This window comes from Pristis pectinata, chromosome 8 (genome assembly GCF_009764475.1).
Source record: "Pristis pectinata isolate sPriPec2 chromosome 8, sPriPec2.1.pri, whole genome shotgun sequence".
In the NCBI taxonomy this organism is placed as follows: Eukaryota; Metazoa; Chordata; class Chondrichthyes; order Rhinopristiformes; family Pristidae; genus Pristis; species Pristis pectinata.
In genome coordinates this window covers 56,774,181-56,796,951 of record NC_067412.1, presented here as the reverse complement: position 1 = coordinate 56,796,951, position 22,771 = coordinate 56,774,181, and the positions used below count along the sequence as shown (strand labels likewise).

Sequence of the window (22,771 nt, the reverse complement as noted above, 5' to 3'; positions counted from 1 at the left end):
CTCTTTCAGTGAATCTTCCAATGAAATGTGAAATAAATGCAAGTACTCTCAAGCCCTTAAGCTTTGGATGTGAGCTAATAGCATAAGACTGATAGTAATTGGCAACATGTTTCAGAGGATGGATGACGTGAAAACCAGACAACCACACCGGTACAATCAAATGATTTATTTTGAGATTGCAGGTGAAGGAATGGTTTGGATAATTACAGAAGATTAAAATAAGCTGGCTGTACCATCATGTAGGATGCTTGGCACCGTGAATGGGTACTAAATTGGGAAAACAAATCTTTTTGTTTCTGTCATTGTTCTTCATCTTGAAAATTCCTCCATTTGGTTTAGATCTTCCTTGCAGAATAATTTCATAGAAGTGGTAAATGGTTATTTTTCTGACACAAAAGTGTTCAACAAGAGTCAGTGCGAAGACCATAATTTGTTATAGAGTCGTATAGTGCAGAAGCAGGTCCTTCAGCCCATCACGTCCATGCTAAACCATCAAATAACCATCTACACTGAAATAAAACACAAAATGCTGGCAAATTCAGCAGGTCCTGGCAGTTTCTGTAGAAAGAGAAACAGCTAAAGTTTCAGGTCTGGGACCTATCATCAGAGTTGGGAAAGGGGGAAGCAAGTTAGTCTAATTCAGGGAGAAGGTAGGGGAGGGGGATGGATGAATTGAAGGGAATTTCCCAGCAGTATTAAGGATATGTTAGGAAGAACTTTACTAGTCAAAGTTAAGTTTATTCTCATATGCACAAGTACATGTATGCACAGGTGCAATGAAAAACATAGTTGCTGCAGCATCACAAGCACACAGCATTAGAGACAAACATTCACAAAGCAAAAATTAAACATGTCATATACAATCTTTAACTAGAAGGGACACAAAAAAAGTCCATTGTAGTGCAAAGTGGTCATAGTGTTGCTATACTGGGGTAATGATGAGGGTTGCGCATGTTGGTTCAAGAGCCGAATGGCTGAAGGGAAGTAGCTGTTCTTGAATCTAATGATGTGTGACTTCAGGCTTCTGTACCTCCTGCCCGATGGCAGCTGTGAGAAGATGGCTCGGATGGTGGGGGTATTTGGTAGTAGATGTTGCCGCCTTGAGGCAGTGCTTAATGTAAATATTTTTGATGGTGAGGGGGGATGTGCCCATGATGTATTGGGCTGAGTCCATTACTCTCTGCAGCTTCACGTGTTCCTGTGCATTCAAATTGCCATACCAGACCATGTTGCAACCAGTCAGGATACTTTCAACAGTACATCTGTAGAAATTTGTCAGAGTGTTTGATGACATGCCAAACCTCCTTAACCTTCTAAGAAAGTAGAGATGCTATATTATGCTTTGGAATGACTGGAACACAAGCCTATGAGGGTGGTAGAAAGATAGATAATGAATTATTTCAAAAAGAAATTGGATCGATGTTGGAGGAAAATAAACTTGCAGGGCTACATGGATAAAGTAGCAGAAAAGGATTGGATTGCTTCACAGAGACCTGACGTGGATTAGGTGAGCTGATTAGTCACTTTCTCTGCTGGAATGATTCTATGACATTATGGTTCCAAGAACTAGAGTTTTCGGGGTTGTAAAATTCAGATGGCCACTCCACTGCTTTTGAGAAGGGTCAAGTATATTTTTAACCCTTAACCTACTTGTGTATTATATTTCTTCAGCGTGTAATCACCAGGCAACTGAAGCACACTGATGTGTTTAACCTCAACAAGGGAATAATTGTGAAAATCCAGACAATAGTAAAAGAACATTGCACAAATGGATCTGAGCTACATAGTGACTGGATCGAGAAGGTGTTCTGGCCATCCCTGGAAGGTAATCTTCTAAATTACCAAAAATCATGATTCACTTTTCACCTTTGCTTTGCAAATTGATGAATGGTAATTAATTTGTTGGTCATACATTTGCACTATGTAGAAAAATAATATGAAATCATGCAGGCATTTTCAACCCTTTTGCCTCTCTTTTCAATAAACACAATTATAAAAGCATCTTAGCGACATGGCAATGGTAGCATATCAGCTGGTAATTGTGTTGATCTGGGCTCTGGTCCAGTGACCAAGGTATACTACAGTCCGGCTTTGCTGCATGGGTTTTGGTGCTCTCACGTGTGGGAAGATGTGTAGATGCCACCTTGTACTTGCATTCACTCCCTCACACATTCTCTGTCTCTGTCTCTCTTGTCCACCTAAGCTTCCAATCCTGACTACGTACAGGTCTGCAGCTCCTGTGCCTGGCTGAATATCCGGCCCTACTCCCGGTCCCTGCCTCTAGCCACACTCTTGACTCCTGGCCTATGCCTCCACAAGACAAAGATCCTTGACCGACCTACCTTCACTGTACCACACTCTTCTCTGACAAATGTTCACAGCAAGGCCCTGGGAATCGTGCACCACTTACCATGTAGAGTTATGGAGCCATACAACACCAAAACAGGCCCTTTGGCCCACTACCTCTAGGCCAACCATCTAGCACCCAACTATAGTTATCCCATTTATCAGCACTTGGTGCCTCAGGATTGAAATGCTCATCTAGATGCTTCTTAAATGCCGTGAGAGTACTAATCTCAACTACCATACAGATAGTGCATTCCAGATTCCAACCCACCTTCAAGGTGAAAAAATTCTTCCTCAGATCCCCTCTCTCTTACTCCTCAGCTTAAACCAATGACCTTTGCCATGGGGAAAAGTTCTGTTACAATCTCTGTCTCTCATAATTTTGTACAGTTTCATCAGTACCCCTCAGCATCTTCTGCTCCAAGGAAGTCTCTCCTCAAAACTGAAGCATTCCATCCCAGGCAACATCCTGGTGAATCATCTCTACCCCCTCTCCAGAGCAATCACATCTTTCCTACAGTGCACCCACTGGAACTGCACACAGTATTCCAGGTGTGGCCTAATTAATGTTTTATGAAATTGTACCAAGACCTCCATTTGCAGCATACAATGAGATGGACTATGACCTCACGATCTACCTTGTTGTGACCTTGCACCTTGTTGCACTGCACTTTCTCTGTAGCTGTGACACTTCACTCTATACTGTTATTGTTTTTACCTGTACTACATCAATGCACTCAGTACTAACTCAATGTAACTGCACTGTGTAATGAATTGACCTGTACGATCGGTTTGTAAGACAAGCTTTTCACTGTACCTCGGTACAAGTGACAATAATGTACCAATACCTTCTCTTATATTCTGTGCCTTGGCTAATGAAGGCAAGTGTCCTGTATGCCTTCTTCATCACATTGTCTAATGGTGCTGTACCTTAAAAGATCCTTGGACTTGTGTACCAAGGTCCCTTTGATCATCAGTATTTTGTAGGGACCTACATCTTGGGAGCCACCTCTCAGCAAAGGCAGACATCGACGACAAAGTGCACCACTGTCTTCAATGCATCAGCATAGCCTTTGGTCAATTGAGGAAATGTGGTCAATTGAGAAAATGGATACTTGAAGATTAAGACCTGACACTCAACATAAGATGCACAGTGTACTGGGCAGCAGTCATCTTTGCTCTCCTACATGCTTCAAAGGCTTGGAAGACCTACAGGCACTGGAAAGATATTACCAATACCATCTCTGCAAAATCCGACGAACTCACTGAAAGGACAAGCAAATCGGTGTCAATGTCCTCTCCCAAGTAATGTCCTCAGCAATGGGGCCTTAGTTACACTTGGCTACACTTGGAGTTCTGGTCACCCCATTATAGGAAGGATGTGAAGGCTATGGAACGAATTCAGAAGGTGTTTACCATGATGCTGTCTGGATTAGAGGGCATGTGCTATAAAGAGAGGTTGGACAAACTAGGAGGCTGAGGTAGAGACCTGATAGAAATTTATAAAATTCTGAGAGGCATAAAGCAGACAGCCGGTTTTTTTTTAACCAGGGTCCAAATGTCTAATATTAGAGGGCATGCATTTAAAGTGAGAGGGGTTATGTTCAAAGGAGATGTGTGGGGCAAGTCTTTTTACACAGAGTGGAGGATGCCTGGAGTGTGCTGCCATGGGTGGTAGTGGAGGCAGATAAGACAGAGGCAATTAAGAGGCTCTTAAGGTAGGCACAAGAATATGCAGAGAATGGAGGGATATGGACCATGTGCAGGCAGAAGAGAATAGGTGTCATTAGTTTAATTAGTTCAATACAACATCATGGGATGAAGGACCTGTTCCTGTGCTGTACTCTCCTATGTTCTACATTGGGAAGGTCATGTCATTCACATGCCTGGCACCAGATTCCCAAAACAATCACTTTACTCTAAGCTCTGTCATAAGAAGTGATTAGAATATGGACAGAAGAAAACATTCAAGGATATGATCAAAGCCTCCTTGAGGAAATCTAACATTTCCATTGACTCTGTGAAGTTCTAGCCCATGACCGTCCAAAGTGGACATTAGGGAAGGTATTGACAGCCTCAAATTTATGCATCTGAAGCAGACATAAACCTTGCTGAAAGGTAGACGATCACATCAACCTGAAAAACTAAGTGCCCAGCTGCCTCATCAGGCACCTCTTGCCCCATCTGTGGGAGAGTCTGTAGATACTACGATGGCCTCATTAGCCACCTCAGAACCCACAAAATCAGTGGAAGCAAGTCATCCTTAATCCCAGGGGACTGCTGAAGAAGAAGAATGATTTAATTTGGGGACTTTTTCCTCTTCTTTTCAGAGGCAAATGATCTCGGGAATGTTTTAAATAATCTGGAATAAGAAGCTTGTGTCAATAATATGATTGTGAAATCTCAGAATTATCATCAAAACCTAACTTTAGGAAGACATATTGTGATGTCTTCACAGATGCATTAAGGTAGCATACATACACGTCACCAAAGGTGTCGTTGATTTGCAAAGCAGAATAATTAATTCTTTATAGGTGTCGAATTTTCAAGCTCCTGCTAATACATGTGTTGCAGTTAATTTACAAAGTAGACACTTGGGTAACCCTCCTGCCCAAAACAACCACAGTATGTCAATGCACATAAATACACAGGATATAATACATCCATGCATACAAATACATTGCACTGCTCTTTTTAATAAAAAAGAGACACTTTGGATATCATTAGAATTGGCTCTTTTAACTCTGGATTTGAACTCTGAAGGTTCTATGTGTCAGACGTGCCTGGATTGCACTCCCTGAAATCTGCACAGGATCCAACTCAGACATGTCTTCATGATCAACTGGTTCACCCTCAGGACTTGGTTGATCTCCAGCAGAGATCAGTTGATGTACATGAACTCTGGATTTAACAGCCAGTTTCAAGAAAAATCTCTTCTTCGTTTGGAATAGACCAGATAGGGAGGCTAAGAACACAAACACATATTCATTTTGCTTGAATCCATGCTCCTTCCGATTTGTGTCACAATGATCTTTTGGGTTCAACTTTGGAAACAGAATTTAGTTGAACAAGGCTCAGTCACGAGTTGTGACGGTGTGTACTTCAGGGAGTTTTGTGTAGTTGCTCAGTACTTCAGCAACAATTTGACCATGTAATGTTTATGCTGAGGTTTTGAAAATCCCTGGAACACTTGTTCCTTGAGGGCTTCCTTCACTACTCCAACTGACCTCTCAGCTGCTCCATTTGAAGTTGTACAATATGAAGGTTTGAGAGAATGTTTGAAATAGTTCCATTTCACAAAGTTTATGAATAGAACAGACCAGAATCAAAAGCTATTGTCTGAAACATGCTCTTTAGATAAGACATGACATGTCTCAACTCATCAGTAGTACTTTGAATATCAAGAGGTAACAGGAAATTCCCTTTCTCACCAAAGCTCCTTGAGCTAATTCTACTGGCTTTGGATTATGCTTATTTTCCAGTCTTTGCTCATGTTGAAACATTACATATTTCATTTTGTGTATCACAAGAAACTTTGTCAGTGTGCCGCGTGCTTTCGATCATAAGAACATAAGAAATAGGAGCAGGAGTAGGCCATCTGGACCCGTCGAGCCTGCTCTGCCATTCAATAAGATCATGGCTGATCTGTTCGTGGACTCAGATCCACCTACCTGCCTTTTCCCCATAATCCTTAATCCCCCTACTGTGTCAGTGGTTTTGCTGTTTTATTCTTGCATGGCCCATCATTTTGGACTCTCAAAATATCACTTTGCCTTCAGCCTTCACAATATTATTTGCTTTAAAGTACACGTTCATTTATTTGACATGCAAGCTAAGTGGCTCTCGAGTTCAGTCATTCACATCAAAGCCCCTAATGCAGCCAGAAGTGAGTGGTATGCTGTCCCAATCCTATTCATAAGCTTGGTGTTGCAATAGGTAATAAGAGTGCCAGTGATAAATTAAGGTTGCTGTCCCAAGCCTCTGGGGCTTGCTGTGCTCTCACTCAGCATTCTCATCATCAAAGATGGTAGTCTTATACAAATAAGATTACATGTGAGGAGTGCTCCAAACTAACCTAAAATTTGGTGTAATCAATGTCCTTCAACAATCCCAGGGAAAAGTTACTTGAGATCCCATTATCATCTCCACATTGTCATGTCTTTACATGCGTTGAAGGAGAGTATATAAACATTAAAAGGGTGGCAGTTTATGTACAAGAAAAGCACTAATCTGTTTATATGTTGTGTCTGTCAGATCGTGCTACATACTGAGTGTTGCATTCATTGTTTCAAATCAAGAATCATGATTTGTCCAACAGGATCAAAGTATACTCAGTCTCAGAGAATACAATATGTTCATGTATATAGATATACTGCTGTTTCCAGACTACTTACAAGTCCAGACCCACAGCAATGCCAATGGCTCTTAACTTTCTTCTGAAAAAGTCAGTCACCCACTTGATAAAAATGTGGGCCACGTAGCATTGACCTATAGAATGCAATCAAACATGAAAAGGGTACACTCTCCCCATGGCAGATATCATTTGTGCTGGAGGATGACCCCTCCAGACCCTCCCTTGACTTACAATAACTCTCAAAATTGGTATTGGTTTATTATTGTCACTTGTACTGAGGTACAGTGAAAAGCTTGTCTTACAAACCGATCGTACAGGTCAATTCATTACACAGTGCAGTTACATTGAGTTAGTACAGATTGCATTGAGGTAGTACAGGTAAAAACAATAACAGTATAGAGTGAAGTGTCACAGCTACAGAAAAAGTGCAGTGTAATAAGGTGCAAAGTCACAACAAGGTAGATTGTGAGGTCAGAGTCCATCTCATCGTGTAAGGGAACCGTTCAATAGTCTTATCACAGTGGGATGGAAGCTGTCCTTAAGCCTGGTGGTACATGCCCTCAGGCCCCTGTATCTTCTACCTGATAGAAGATGGGTGGGTGGGGTCTTTGATTATGTTGGCCGCTTCACCAAGGCAGCGAGAGGTAAAGAGTCCAAGGAGGGGAGGCTGGTTTCCGTGACGCGCTGGGCTGTGTCCACAACTCTGCAGTTTCTTGCAGACCTGGGCAGAGCAATTGCCGTACCAAGCTGTGATGCATCCAGATAGGACGCTTTCTATGGTGCATCAATAAAAGTTGGTGAGAATCAAAGGGGACATACCAAATTTCTTTAGCCTCCTGAGGAAGTAGAGGCGCTGGTGAGCTTTCTTGGCCATTGCATCTATGTGAGTTGACCAGGACAGGCTATTGGTGATGTTCACTCCCAGGAACTTGAAGCTCTCAACCCTCTCGACCTCAGCACCATTGATGTACACCACCCCCTTTCCTGAAGTCAATGACCAGCTCTTTTGTTTTGTTGACATTGAGGGAAAGATTGTTGTCATGACACCATGCCACTAAGCTCTCTTATCCCCTTCCTGTACCCCGACTCATCGTTGTTTGAGATACATTTCGGGATAGCCATTGATCAGTAAATGAACAGGCTGCAATAGTAGGCTAGAAATTAAGTGTCTTACTGTGCAAACCTTTCCTCCATCTACCAGCCACAAATCAAAAGCATGCATTTGCCTGGATAAATGCTTCTTCAACAACACTCCAGAATCTCTGCCCCATTTAAGGCTTAACCTAATCAGTCACTAAGTACTCACTCCCAGCACCGCAGGGGTGCAGTATGTGTCATCTCGACAGCATCTCATAAACAATTCATTCTACCTGTAAAAGGAGAAGGGTGGCAGGCCTGTGGGAAACATCACCCGCAGTCATGCTATCTTGATCGCAGCACGCATGTTTTACAAACGAATCAAATAATAAAAAAGTATTCCAATGTTTAACTATCACCTTCACAAGAGTAATACTGATAGACAATATGTTAGCCTTGTTAGCACCAATTACATTCCAGGAAAAGATTTTTCCAAGTTCCAGTTCTGCCAACTTCAGCAAATCATCAGTTCAGACAATGTGTTGTATGTAATCTGTAGGTCTGTTCAAGTGAAACTGAAAATTATTAGGGCACAACACAGATGTCGAATCTGTGTACAAATGTTTAATTTATGTTCCTCACTATCAGCTAACTGGTTCAAACCAATTCCTCTGATAATGGATTTTCTGGACAATTGATTAAATTGCCCATATACTCTGCAAAATTGAAAAATCAGCACAAATTGCAGCAAATGTCAATATATTCCTGTAATTAGTGTCATTGTTGTGCTGTAGTTGGATATGATGTTCCTATAATTCAGTCAAGTCTACACATTCTAAAGAAAATTGTGGTCAATGGTAAGTAAATGTAATAATCGTTGGTTCCCTGAAAGATGCTATGTAATGGGAAGCAATTGTTGTATTTGAAATTTCATGTTAATGTATTGTGTTGCATTACTAATTTAATGTGCATGGCAGTTTCTGTTTCAGGACAGGATCATTACCTATTTTTGTTTGTTTCTTTCCTGCGAATACTGAGGTTTCTGGCTATTTATTTCTCATCCCTAGTTTTCCTTGAAGTAGTGAAAGTGAGTCATCTTGGTCTGTGTGATAAAGGAAGAGGTACTTGTATGAGAAATAACAAACTCATTTCTTGTATCCCTGAGTCTTATTACACTGGCAAAGATATCATCAAAGAAATGGCAATGAATGGGCTTCCTGAATTAATGTCATCTGACTTGGCACAGGTTCAGTTGGCAGATATGTCATCAAAGCTGCTCGGAAATTTCTGCACAGACATGTCAGTAAGATTATTTTGACAACACATCATCATATTACATAGAACAGTGACTGGAATCTGTGGAGATCAGATTCAATGCATTCTATGTAGCACCTGGGGTTCTGAACATAAATAGCAACATGTGGCAGGGCCAGAACAAACAGCAGTCACTGAAAAGCTTTGATAGCCAACCAGGGCATGCTTGCAGGTTTCAGTGACTGTCTAAACTGTCAAACAGTTTAAATATTACAGAATTGTAAAAACTTGCAAAAATACTGATGATCACACCATTGAACATTACAAAAATATATTAAAACATTAAAACTAAAAGCAAATAAAAACTCCTAATAACTAGAAAAATAATTAGAAGTATTTCTTAACATAATTAATTTAATAAAATTCAATAGGCTGAAACTCATCTGTCACAGCCAAACCCCTTCTGCTGAAATGAATGGAGTTCCTGAATTGGCACTAATTAGGTTTAGAGGGCAGTGTAACTGCTGGCAAACTTCAAGCTGGTACTTCACTGCTGGATTCAGTGAATAATCCAAACCTGGAACAGTCATTGCTTAGCACCTCTCAGGAAGTTGGGGACTTCCATGATTGCACATGTATATACACCGGTTCTGAGCTTCCTGACAGTTAAGGAGACCAGTGCTGGTATTTCCCTGAACTGTTGGAAATTCTCAGGATAATCCATGCCAATTTACCCACACATCTGCTGACCACCTTCATTACTGTGAACAAAATGTCTTTATTCAAATTTCAATGCTTACTCTTTGCACTCCAATTATAATGAATTATTTGTTTCCTTTCCGCAAAGGACATGTGGACTCCAAAGTTAAGAACTTGCAGTGCATTGTTTACAACATGGAATTCATGGACTGTTTATGGGAGAATGGAACTAATGCTCCACATGATATCAATTACAGACTCCATTATTGGTATGTATGACAATGTTGACACCACAACAAAATAGTAAATCCCCATCAAAGCAAATTGGCATAACATCACACTTGCCACCGGCATCAGAGCGGGAGCAGCGGATGTATGATATTCGATTGACACATTAAACCACCAATTGCCATGATCTGCAGCTCCCACTTCATTCTTTAAAGTCTTGTTGGGAAATATAGGAACATGGCTACTCATGTAATTAAACTAAAGACTTTGGATAAACATATCCCATTTTTAACAAGCCAATATTACAGCACACAGAAGTCTATTTGATCCCTAAATGGTTACTACGTGTCGTTTAGTCTAATACCATTCATCTGATAACTCTCCATTTGTTTAAATATTATCCTTTTCTTAAAAAAACTACTGCTGCTTTGAGGAATTGCAGATTACAATACTGCACCACAAGGGATATAGCTAGAAGAGCTTTGTTTTAGTCCTAATTGTCTGGTGTACATTTTATACCAAAATACAGTATATATTTATGTCTAACAAATACTGTTTTTTTTGTTTTAATTAATGATCTTGAAATCACTACTTGAAATTGTTATGGAAAAGCCTGATTTGTAGAAAATAGGGATGTTAATAGGTGGGACATTGTTAACTATCATGTCTTGTACTTGATTGATCTGAACTGTACTTGATTGATCTGAATCTAAAGAGAGACCTTGACGTTTGTGAGGATGGCATACGACAGGCTGATACACTAGGGCATGTCAACGTGAGGAAAGAGGATGTTCTGGAACTTTTGAAAAACATTAGGATAGATAAGTCACTGGGGCCGGACGGGATATATCCAAGGTTATTATGGGAAGTGAGGGAAGAGATTACTGCGCCTTTGGTGATAATCTTTGCGTCCTTGCCACAGGAGCAGTGCCAGATGATTGGAGGGTGGCAAATGTTGTTCCTTTGTTTAAGAAAGGGAGTTAGGGATAACCCTGGGAATTACAGACCAGTAAATCTTACTTCAATGGTGGGCAAATTACTGGAGAAGATTCTCAGAGACAGGATTTATGAGTATTTGGAGAAGCATAGACTGATTAGGGATAGTCAGCATGTCTTTGTGAGCGACAGGTTGCACCTCACGAGCCTAATTAGAATTCTTTGAAGATGTGACAAAGCATATTGATGAAGGTAGAGCAGTAGATATAGTGTACATGGATTTTAGTAAGGTGTTTGATAAGGTTCCTCATGGAAGGCTTATTCAGAAAGTCAGGAGGCATGGGATCCAGGGAAACTTGGCTGTGTGGATTCAGAATTGGCTCACCCATAGAAGACAGAGGGTGGTGGTAGATGGAGCGTATTCTGCCTGGAGGTCGGTAACCAGTGGCATTCTGCAGGGATCTGTTCTGGGACTTGACTTGGATAAAGATGTTGTAGGGTGAGTTAGTAAGTTTGCTGATGATACAAAGGTTGGTGGTGTAGTGGGTAGTGTAGAAGGTTGCTGTAGATTACAAAAGGATATTGATAGAATGCAGACCTGGGCTGAGAAATGGCAGGCGAAGTTCAACCCAGATAAGTATGAAATGATACACCTTGGTAGATCAAATTTGAAGGCAGAATACAAGGTTAATGGCAGGACTCTTGGCAGTGTGGAGAGACAGAGGGATCTTGGAGTCCATGTCCATAGATCCCTCAGGGTTGCCACATAGGTCGATAGGGTTATTAAGAAGGCATATGTAGTGTTGGCCTTCATTAGTCAGGGTACTGAGTTCAAGAGCCGCTAGGTGATATTGCACCTCTAGAGAACTTTGGTTAGACCACACTTGGAGTATTGTGTTCAGTTCTGGTTGCCTCATTATAGGAAGGATGTGGAAGCTTTAGAAAGGGTGCAGGGGAGATTTACCAGGATGCTGCCTGGATTGGAGAGCATGTCTTATGAGGATAGGTTGAGTAAGCTAGGGCTTTTTTCTTTGGAGAGAAGGAGGTTGAGTGGTGACTTGATAGAGGTGTACAAGATGATAAGAGGCATAGATCAAGTGGACAGTCAGAGACATTTTCCCAGGGCGACAATGGCTAGCACAAGGGGACGTAATTTTAAGGTGATTGGAGGAAGATATAAGGGGGACGTCAGGGTTAAGGGTTTTTTTGTTACACAGAGAGTGGTGGTGTGTGGAACGCACTACCGGCAGAGGTTGTGGGGGCAGATACATTAGGGACATTTAAGAGACTCCTAGACACATGAATGATAGAGAAATGGGGTCTATGTGGGAGGGAAGGGTTAGATAAATCTTAGATCAGGATAAAATTTTGGCACAATATTGTGGACTGAAGGGCCTGTACTGTGCTGTAATGTTATGTTCTATGTCTTGGAAGTAATGATCCTTCAAATATTAACAGGCATCACAAGCTGGATCAAGTAATGGAATGCAAAAATTACATTAAAAGTCAGGGTCATAATGTTGGCTGCCATTTTTACAAGGACAGTCTCATCGAGTTCAGTGATTTCAACATATGCATAAATGGGACCTCAGGAACAGGACCAGTGAGGCCAGCATATTATGTGCTTCAACTTCAGGATCTTGGTAAGGTTCAGCGATGCATGCCCAATGTGATTCATATTTCCTTACAACGTAAGGGGGCCATTCAACCCATTGAGTCTGCGCTGGCTCACAGAGCAATTTCATTGCCTCTCTATTGTTCTCTGTAGCCTATTCTCCCCACATTCCCATCGGTTCCTCCCAGATTCCACCACTCATCTTCACACTGGGGGAAATTTACAATGGCCACGTAACCTATGAACATGCATGTCATTGGGATGTGGAAAGAAACCAGAGCACCTGGAGAAAACACAAATGGTCACAGGGGTAACATCCAAACTCCACACGAACAGCACAGGGGGTTAAGACTGAACCCAAGTTGCTGGAGTTGTCCAGCAGCAGCACTAGTATCTTAGCAGTTGTGCCGCCCTGCTGTGTTACCTTGGCAACCAGGCTAAAGAGTCATCCCTTTACTTGCACTCCTATTTACAAAGAGGATTTATGTTGTATCCATGGTTCTCCTTTGTGTACACCAGACATTCCCAAACCATAATTATTTATCATAATGGGGAGTTATTTTTGGTTTTGTGTGAACAAGTATCTGTTCTGCCTGTTCAGTGAACCTGAAGGGATATTTTGCAGTCAGCACTCACTTCTCCCATCACAGATGCTGCCTGATCTGTTGAGTGTTTACAATATTTTCTGTATTTGTTTCAGATTTCCAGCATATTTAGTCTTTTGATTTTCATTCACCACTTTGCAACAGCTTCTTGAAAGAAACACAAACTCTTTGTGTTTTGTTCTTCACAGGGCTGTTGAAATGTTATTCTGGGCCTTTACATTCTTCTGTGGGGAGAGGGGTTGGGTGAAGATTTCTGAAGCTAAGAGTAAATTAAATGTTATCTGACCATTAAACTGTATTCCTTCACATTAAGAAGCATTAAAAATGTTTAATTTGCAGTGACTATTTTCTTGGAACTGTACTCATGAAATACTGTTGCACTTTCAGTTAAGCCAGCAGCTCCTTACAAAATCAATGTGACTGCATCAAAGAATGGTACCATTTATCTCCAGTGGGAGCCACCAGCTGGCAAAATCAAATCTCACTGCCTGGAATATGAAATTCGTTTCTCCAGAAAAGACTCTGACTGGGAGGTAGGTGAACACGTCACATGGGCAAGTAACACCAAACTCTGTATCATTGCTGCTCACTTTGCCCTAGGTTTATACTCTAAGACAAGTTTTTTGATGATAAAGTCTCACTCAGTAGAGGTATGAATGCATGAATCAAAGAATGAAGTATCTGTTTCCCCAATCTCCTAATTATCACAATGATGGATTAGAGGAATTTTCAGTCTGAACTCCCATCAAAAAAAAGTGTCTCAACCCCAAAAATGCAATCCAGCAACAAGATCATACCAGTATTGATGCTCCTCACTACCCTCCTTCCACCATATCTTCTGAATATATATTGCTATTTCTTGCCCTTTCAAGTGATCTGATTCGATTCTGGAAGTTGTGCATTAGTTCTAATAAAAAATACTACCAACACATCTGACATCCTGTAAGATGTGAAGCATTCTGATTTGACATCATTGCTGCTCTCAATCTCTGCAAATCTACCAAACTGGTTCTCAAGCTGCAAAAGTATTGAGCAAAAGTTTCAATTGCTCTTGGTTGCTCCTCCAGCGACTCATTCTTCTAGTTGCTGGCCAAAGCTGTCTCTTAAGTTCATCGTCCACCACAATGGTTCATATTTTTTGATTCCTGTTAAGGTTGGTCTTTTTGGACCAGTTATCTGCTTTAGACTACATTTGAGACCCTATGTTTAACCTTTAGTTTGTACTATTAGCTTCTATGATACCCAGTGCCCCTGATTTATGGAGATGGAAATAAGTCTAAGTTCCCATTTCTGGTTTCCCATATTCTAAATGTTCTTGTCGATGTTAAACTGACTGGGTTCAAGTATAGTATCCTCAGGGTTAAGCTGCTTGGTTGTTGAGGCAAAATCATGAAAAATGGTCACTTCACTGAGTTACTGCAGGATAAATAGAACACTACCTAGAAAGAATTCAAATGAGGGGAAAATTTGTAAGTAAACAAAAAATTGTATATTATTCAGTATGTTCCAACATTTTGCCCATTGTTGAGTATTATCTCTGGCAGCTCTTTTGAAGAGTAGCTACAACATTAGCAGGATCCCATTGTATCCCATTTTTTCTTACATTGATATTTTTCTCATATTTCATTACTATATTTTTTATATTTCCTTAATGAGGCTATTTGGCCCTTCAAGTCTATACTAGCTCTCAGAGCATTCCTGTGTGTCCCATTTCCACTGGAGATATGTGGCATTTAATTTATTCCCTTAGTGTGTTTTTATTTTTAATTTTTATTTTGTTCCGCCATGTATATTTTTTAAAATGCCCACCTTATGCATAAGACTAATTGATTGTTCCTTTACCCTATAGTCCTTACTGTGGATTGATACTTTCTAAAGGGCAAAGAACAGGCATATGGTTCAGTTGTAAATCCTTTGTAAAGTTGGTAAAATAACATTAGTTTATTCTGCTTCATTCATCTCTTCACAAAGTATGCCCCAATTTCACCCCAAGTTCAAAAAATAAATTATTTGCTGCAATTTTTATTCTTGGAAATTTATTTTTCATTATTTTGTTTCCAGTCTAAAGTACTTCTTGAGGAAACTACCTTTACATTCCTGAATGTGACTGTTAAAACAAAGTTCTGTGTCCGTTTAAGAGCAACTGTCAACATGTATTGTGCTGATAACAGCTTTTGGAGTGATTGGAGTCCTACCCAGTGCTTGCAAGGTATGTCTGTGACTCACATTGAAAGTAAGTCTGAACTCTGTGTGAGAAACTATGTTACAAAGAAGATATAAAAATTAATGCAAATCATTGTAAATTTCTTTATTTTTTAAATATTTGCTTTATATTAAATGTTGATTACATACTAGTAAAAACATGGCATTTTTATGTTTAATTTAAAGTTACTTCTGCAATAAGTTCTGTTGTTGGGCAAAATTATGCAAAATATTGAAATCATTCGGATAAAATCTTTGATGTAAATACAGTAGGGGATCTCCTCTACATCTTTGAAACTGGGCATAAACTAGGCAACTGTTTTGCCAAGTACCTGTGCTCTGTCCACCATGGCTGTCTCGGTCTTGCATTTGCCAGCCATTTTAATTCTTCTCCCCATACCCACACCAACACGTCTGTCCTCAACCTCCACTGCCAGGATGAGGCTAAATGCAAATTGGAGGAACAGCACCTCCTGATCTACCCAGCTCGTCCTACACTTAGACTAACCCTAATGCCCTTCACCCACACACTTCTCCCACTGGTTCCCCTTCCGTACTGTTCTCATCTGCCTTCCCAACTTCCCTCACTTGATTCCATGTACCACCTTCCTCTCCTATCAGATTCCATCATCTTCATCCCTTTGAGGCCTTCCAGCTTGTGTCACTTCTTCCCTCCTCCATCTGCCTATCACCTTTCCTCACCTGGATCCACCTATCACACACTAGCTCTTGCCCCACCCAGTCCCTTCATCCTTTTATTACTGGCTCTGTTCCCTCTATCTTTCAGTCCAGATGAAGGGTCTCGACCTGAAATGTCGACTGTGTATTTCCTTCCACAGATGCTGCCCGACCTACTAAGTCCCCCAACATCTTGTTTTTAACTGAGTCTTTGCTGTGGCTGATTGGGGGACCATTACAATCACTAGAACACAAATTCAGTCTGCTGACATTCTGTGAAGAGAGAAACAGATAGTGTTCCAGGCCAACGTTTCATTGATATGAAACATTAACTCTGTTTCTCTCACCACTGATTCTGCCAGACCTGCTGAGGATTTCCAGTACTTTAAGTTTTTATTTCAGATTTCGAGCACCTGCATTTTATTTTGAATTTTGAATAGTGTGCTGGTTGGATCACTTATTTCTACAGGCAGTACTTGGCTACTAACAGGGAGCATGATGAGAATGCAGGTCTAATGCTCCCTTTTGCATATGTCAGGGGAATAGACATCATAACCAAATTTACTTCATGTTCACGAGCTGATTTCTCAAACGCTTTGGAAAATAAAGATCTCTTGCCTTAGTTATTTTTAAATTAAATTTAAATTGAGGAAAAACAGACAAAACTAAAACAAAATATTTTTTGTTGTTGATGATTACGATTGCTGAGGGACAAATGTTGGTCAAAGGAGCCATAACTGAGCCATTTGTGGTTTCTCTGTACTAAGAAGGAGGGAAATGATGTTACTGATGGTAATATTTATGAAAGCATTCTTGACACTAAAGACTGGTTTTATATTTAATAAAATGACTTAACAAGCAAACTGCTCTCGGTGAACTCTATCAATGAAATTGAACTGATTCTTAATTTGCAGACTATCCAGCAGAAGAGGAAAATGCCATTATCAAATTGAACTTGTTGGGAGAACTGATTTTACTCACAGCATTAGCATCAATCACATTGGTCCTCCTTGTGAGTATTCTCGGCTGCTGGATCAGATGGAAACGGTAAGGGTATTATACAACAGCAATTTAACCTTTTTTTTAAAAAGTCATGTTTTTATGATATTATCAGTGACATTAATACCTCAATATTATAAAAATATTCTTGATCACAATCTCACAAACTAGAAATATCATAAATTGTAATATTCACTCATAGTCTCACTGCACAGCTATTTTAAATTAGATAGAAATATGATTTAAATGTGTATTTTCTGCTACAATATATCAGATGTAACCAAATTCTAGACAGTTACTAGGAGCAGAACTGGAAGCTGATTACCAAAGCGTCATAGTTTGATTCTGGTAAAGATCAGTATCATGCTTTAGCACAAAACAAACATAACTGAGGTATATCTCATTTCATGTTAAAGTCAGGTAGTCATTATGCCAATAAATATTTTCTTCATGATTATTTTTTGTTTTTCAGATCGTTTGCAAAGAGAAAGTTTAACATGTTACTCACTGAAGAAACCAAGAGCATTAAAGAAAGAAACTGCCTTGACTGCTGAAATATTGCTCACATTTTCTAAAGAGTATTACTGAATCTTAAAAGTTCTCATTAATTGCATTTTAAATGTACGCCGTTTTTAAGTTTTGATACAAAAATGGGTTTTTACATGTTCAGTCTTTTGAAAATTCAGTTGTTCTTTAAATGTTCGTAGACTTAACTGTGCAATGCAAGAGCCAGGGTAATTTTACAGTGAAGCAACACTGTAGCAGTTATTTTCAAATTGTGCAACTCTCAAGACATTTCTCATGAATGAAGGGGTATCCCAGGATATCTCATTGAGCTTTGGAAAGTAGTCTAAACTGTTCAATTATGAAGATATTAAAAAGGAGGACTTGGAATTAAGTGGTATATTTCAGGACCACAGAATGTTCCCAGTGTATCATGGCTAAAGAGATATTCTTGAAGTGTGATTGTCCTGCTAACGTAAAATCAGATGCTAATAGAACTTATAGAATCAAAGAGTCATGGAGCCATACAGCACAGAAACAGACCCCTTGGCCCACCACGTCCTTGCTGTCCATCCAGTACATGTCCATACTACTCTCGGTTTCCAGTATTCATCCCAGAGCCCTCTATACCATGGTGTTCCAAATGCTCATCTAATTACTTCCTAAATGCTGTGAACAACCCCACGGTCAGTGAGTTCCAGGTCTCAATTACTCTCTGGGTGAAAAAATATTCTTCCTCAAATTCCCTCTAAATCTTGTACCCCTTACCTTAAGTCTGTACCCTCTGGTCATAGACACATCTGCTAAGGTTACAAGATCCCCACTATATCTATGCCCCTTATAACTTTGTCTATATATTTGGAGGCCTGTATTACACCGCCAGCAAAGAGATCACCCATTCTTTGTACCTTAGTTCCATCTATATGGTCTCATTTGAAGAACCTTATAGGATATTCTAGGATATTCCCCATCCTTATGGCGGTAATGGATTCCTTGATTAATTTTGCAATTTCACCTCCCCTTTTGCACTCTTTACCCCCTCTTTTCTAACCCCCCCCCCCAACCATCCCATTGAAAATAGATTCTATACCCTGGAAAGTTGAGTTGCCAGTCCCACCCATCTTTCACCCAAGTTGTCATAACAGAAACAACATCATATTTCCATTTGTTCATCACTTCCCTCAGTTCATCTGCCTTATTTGCTCCTTGTGTCATTATAGATGCAAACCATTCCTCCCATGTGCTTGGAGACCTGGTTTTCCTTGAATATTTTTCATTTCCTCACTCCCACTGTGTCCCATTCTCCTGCCAAATTAGTTTAAATCCTCACCTGCAAGGATGTTGGACCTTTTTCAGTTCAGATGCAACATGCCCACCTCGTACATCTCGTCTTCCCTGAAAATTTCACAGTGATCCAGAAATCAAAAACCCTCCAGTACCGTCTGTTCAGCCACACATTCATCTGACCTATCCTCCAATCCCTGTATTCATCAGCACTTGAAGTAATCCAAAGATTACACAGATCCTGCTCTTTAATCTACTTGTACTCAAAATGCTGGATCTCACCCCTCTTTTTATACTCATGTTGTTTATACTGATGTGAAGTATAATTTATGACTGTTTACTCTGCCTTGCAACCTTTCTGTGACCTTGGTCCCAGGGAGGCATCACAGCATCCTGGGTCCAGGTCCCAAAAGTGCCTGTCTTTTCCCTTGGTAGTGGGTCACCTGCCACGATGGCCCTCGGACTCTGCTCCTTTTTTTTAAATCGCAGTGCTGGGAACTTGTTTCCGGTAATTGGAAGGTGAACTCTAGCTCAAGATCAAAACGCATATTGTTGGTTTCTTTCTGATTTTTGAAAAACATGTTCAGTCATGATCTTTTGGGTGTGTTGTACAAAGTCAGCTAAGAAGGAATGTTTTCAATCCACGATCTTTGATGTTACTGATAAGTCATGTGGTTTGTACTATTACAAAGAGCAGTTGTCTTATAAGATGCAACTAAATGGATTGGAAAAATGATTGAAAGAGAATGCATTGCTGAAGTACTGCATTTTTATGTGCATAAATTGTGATTATGCGTTTCAATATTATCAGGAATTTGGATAGCATTTTGTAGAAAGCATCCCATGATTCAAGGAGACCATGTGTAGTTTTTGTAGCTATTACAGTTCCTATATTTTAAAGAAGGAGAGAATTTTCTAGAATCAAAAGACTATGGAGAGAGTGAGGTAACGTAGTATTGAGATAAATGATCAGCCATGACTATATTGACTGATGGAGCAGCTCAAAGGCTGAATGGCCTATTCTTGTTCCTATTTTCTATGTTTTATTACTGTAAACACAAACTTTTTTAACTAAACAGAAGATGTCGGTTCCTGTTTCCATTTTATGGCCATTGCAGATGTCTGTAGTGCAGAATGTATTTAAAATATAGTTACATATTTAACCCCAGTGTTTAGTAGTACTGTAATGAGATTGCAGCACTGAAAATTTTAGTTGCTGAGTGCTTGTGTGTCCAATGTTAGCAACCAAAACTTCCAGGAGAGTTGCTGGCTCTTCTGAAATCATTGAGGTCTTTTCACTCATTCATTAATAGGGTCATAAAACTGCACTGATATCTGTGTTGTAAAAATGTTAAGTAAACAAAATTGAAGCTGTTTGAATCAATGCACATGAAGTAAATTCAGTTGTTCTGGTCTTAAATGCAGAAGCCAATCTAAGCAAAACAAGCTTCCGTAAACAACAATGAAATGAGTGGCCAGTAAATTTTTTCGATAATGGAGAAATGTTGGCTAGGACATTTTGCTCCTCAGGTAATGCCTTGGGATCAAACTGAATGACAAGATTGGCCAATTGACCAACACTTCATCTAAAGTATTCAAAACATTTGAAGTGTTTTATGAAAATGTGCTAAATCTTAAGACATTGAAAAGTTTTTTTCTAATATAATTCAGATATGCTGTTGTTAAAATATATTTCTTCAATATATTAGTTAGTTGTAATAAAAAAATTCTTACATAATACTGCCATACATTTGTAAAAGTTCCTTTGTAGTTTGTGTTATTTGGATGCAGAAGGTCAATAAGATTATCATAAGTAACTATATAATTTTAATTGCATAGAGAACTAAATGAGAATAAAGAACATTGTCATTAAAAAGCAAAAACTACAGATGCTAGATATCTGTAATAAAAATGGAAAATGATGGAAACATTCAGCAAGTTACACAACATCTGTGGAAAAGGAAACAAAGTTATTGTCCTAGTGGCATAAATGCTGCCTAAGCTTTGCTCTTCAAGGTGCCCTGCAACTTCAGTATTGTACAAGCATCTCTCATTGGTATTTTAGGAAGCCATTGTTATAGATGTGACTATTTTCCATGCATAAACATTAAATCTTGTGCAATCAGTAATTTAGATTGAATTTGCTCATCTGTTCAATGGCACAGAAACTTGTCCCACAGCACTATGCAGGAAAACACCTTGTTTGCAGAGACAGATTCCTCAATGGAACAATAGAATCAATAATGGTCTCGCCTGATTTTTGTCCTAAATTTGTAACTTTCTATGATATCTGAAGCTGCCAGATTAAAGTGATTCTGATGTCTCTTGGTCACCTCATTGAATGGTGCCTGCAGACCTTTTAATAAGACATCCTCACGTGATACATTTTTGTCCTTGCCCTCAATTTCAACAATATTCAAGTCAAGTCGAATTTATTATCATGTGCACAGATAGGTACAATGAAAAGCTTGCTTGCAGCAGCACCACAGGCACGTAGGTACAGACAACACAAAATATAAATTCTACATGAAATTGTACCATGTAATGGAGAAAAGACTGTGTGCAAAGGTAAGACATTAGTGCAAAAAAACAAAGACAATTGAAGGCAAGTCCATGGTAGTGCTCCATTGCTGAGGTAGGGCAAGAGTCATGCAGGTAGGTTCAAGAATCTGATGGTTGTAGGAAAGTAGCTGTTCCTGAACTTGGTGGTGTGGGATTTCAGGCCTCTGTACCTCCTGCCTGATGGTAGCAGTGAGAAGAAGGCATAACCTGAATGTTGGGGATTCTTGATGATATATGCCAACTTCTTGAGGTGGTGGAGAAAGCTGCGTCCACTATAGACAGGGCTGTGTTCACAACTCTGCAGCCTCTTGTGTTCCTGTGCATTGGAATTGCCATATCAGGCCATGATGCAACCAGTCAGGATACTTTCACCAGTGGATCTGTGGAAGTTTGTAAGAGATGTTAGCTTTGCCCTGAAGAACATCTCCATGCATTCCACATAAGTAATGAAGGGCTTGCATGTATGTTTTATCATGACCAACATGGAGGTGGTTTGCTCTGAGCAGCCATGTTGCTGCTCCACTTTGGTCATAGCAGTTTCAGGACTTTGTTAAGCCACATACACTACTTTTGATTTCTGTTCAATTCAAGTCTAAACTTGAGTCCCATTAGTTCAGATTTGCACTATAATTAACTATACACTATATCTGTACTCACCTTACCATTATTAGTGAATAGATTTATCACTGACACATTTGACAACTTAATATCTTAAGGGTTTTCCATTTCAGTCTCATTACCTGTGATTATTTAGTCTTGCATGCAGTTACATGCTGATCATGCTGACTGATAGTGGTAAAGGTGGACTTTTTTAGTTTATTCACAGTTCCAAAAGGTAGCCTTGTGTTTATTTGAGTTTCTTTTCAGATGCCATTTTGAAATATTTAAGCACATTGAGACACACATGATCAAATACATCAAAGGGTGGCATCACACTTAGACTTCTCATGCAACCATATGTCTTAAAATCACCTCAGCTGTTTCCTATAAGAGTGTGGTTTCATTGGCAGGTGCCTTTAAGACTAGAAGCCCTAATACCAATTAACAAATAGTCAATAGAGAAATAGTTTTACAATAATATTAGATGAAGAATTGTAGGTTCAAGATGTACAAACACTTTTGTGATCACTACAATCCAACCCCTGGACAATGCAGGTTCAAGCTACCAATACAAACAGATGAATTTCTGGATTAATACCTCCAACAATTGATAATAGTAAAATATTGTGCTCGAGTCTTTAGAGTAGGAACCAGAAAAGATTTAAGGAAAGAATTCACACTCTCATGAATATTGAACCAATACCATGATGAACTCTAAGGTGTGTAATTTGAACTGTTGACTGGAAAATGAAGTTCATTAAACTTTAAAATGCCAACAATGCTGTTTCCAAGAGAGCACCAGTTGCAACTAACTAATAATTACTGCCA

General features: G+C 39.6%; 1 protein-coding gene across 4 annotated transcripts in view; it reads left to right on the top strand.

Annotated features, from left to right (window-relative positions):
* il13ra2 (interleukin 13 receptor, alpha 2) overlaps positions 1–20,910 on the top strand; it is a 45,255-nt gene extending 24,345 nt beyond the window's left edge. For all 4 annotated transcript variants that reach the window (XM_052021073.1, XM_052021071.1, XM_052021072.1 and 1 more), the window contains exons 4-10: positions 1,672–1,825; positions 9,879–9,999; positions 12,353–12,537; positions 13,502–13,647; positions 15,176–15,323; positions 16,909–17,041; positions 17,466–20,910. In XM_052021073.1, coding sequence (XP_051877033.1) covers positions 1,672–1,825; positions 9,879–9,999; positions 12,353–12,537; positions 13,502–13,647; positions 15,176–15,323; positions 16,909–17,041; positions 17,466–17,547 — 969 coding nt within the window. In that variant the 3' untranslated portion in view covers positions 17,548–20,910. The remainder of the gene's footprint in view (positions 1–1,671; positions 1,826–9,878; positions 10,000–12,352; positions 12,538–13,501; positions 13,648–15,175; positions 15,324–16,908; positions 17,042–17,465) is intronic.
* Positions 20,911–22,771: the final 1,861 nt, after the last annotated feature.